Source organism: Condylura cristata, unplaced genomic scaffold, assembly GCF_000260355.1.
Source record: "Condylura cristata isolate star-nosed mole 26May11 unplaced genomic scaffold, ConCri1.0 scaffold00034, whole genome shotgun sequence".
In the NCBI taxonomy this organism is placed as follows: domain Eukaryota; kingdom Metazoa; phylum Chordata; class Mammalia; order Eulipotyphla; family Talpidae; genus Condylura; species Condylura cristata.
In genome coordinates this window covers 2,293,027-2,293,665 of record NW_004567135.1, presented here as the reverse complement: position 1 = coordinate 2,293,665, position 639 = coordinate 2,293,027, and the positions used below count along the sequence as shown (strand labels likewise).

Sequence of the window (639 nt, the reverse complement as noted above, 5' to 3'; positions counted from 1 at the left end):
GGGCGGGGCTCTGCGCCCCGCCGTCCCTCACGCGGGCGCCTGCGCCGCCAGGAGCGCCGGCTGCATATGTACGTGGTGTACTGCCAGAATAAGCCCAAGTCCGAGCACGTGGTGTCGGAGTTCGGGGACAGCTACTTCGAGGTGGGTGGCGGCGCGGGGGCGGGGGGCGGCGCTGCCCCGGGCAGGTGGGCAGGCGCCTGACCTGGCCGTCCCTGCCCAGGAGCTGCGGCAGCAGCTGGGGCATCGTCTGCAGCTCAGCGACCTGCTCATCAAGCCGGTGCAGAGGATCATGAAGTACCAGCTGCTGCTCAAGGTCAGCCGGCCGCCCCCGCGCCCTCCCTGCCCTGGGCCGCCCCCGGTCTTCAGGACGCCCCCGTTTCTTGTCTGCGTCTTAGGATTTTCTCAAGTACTACAGCAGAGCCGGGATGGACACTGAGGCGCTGGAGGTGAGAACCCCGGCGCGCCCCGCCCCTGCACGCCGCCCTCGCCCCCGCCCCCGCTCGGGTGGGTGAGGAGCTGCGGATTTTGAGGGGCCCTGGTGGAGGGCCGAAAGGCGTCTCAAGTGGCCTCTTTTCCGACCACGCCGCCGCTCCTGCGCGGCGCAGCGAGCCGTGGAGGTCATGTGCTTCGTGCCCAAGC

General features: G+C 70.6%; 1 protein-coding gene across 1 annotated transcript in view; it reads left to right on the top strand.

Moving 5' to 3' along the window:
- ARHGEF25 (Rho guanine nucleotide exchange factor (GEF) 25) overlaps window positions 1–639 on the top strand; it is a 7,017-nt gene that overhangs the window by 4,509 nt on the left and 1,869 nt on the right. The window contains exons 6-9 of the mRNA XM_012732277.1: window positions 7–141; window positions 221–313; window positions 396–446; window positions 606–638. Coding sequence (XP_012587731.1) covers window positions 7–141; window positions 221–313; window positions 396–446; window positions 606–638 — 312 coding nt within the window. The remainder of the gene's footprint in view (window positions 1–6; window positions 142–220; window positions 314–395; window positions 447–605; window position 639) is intronic.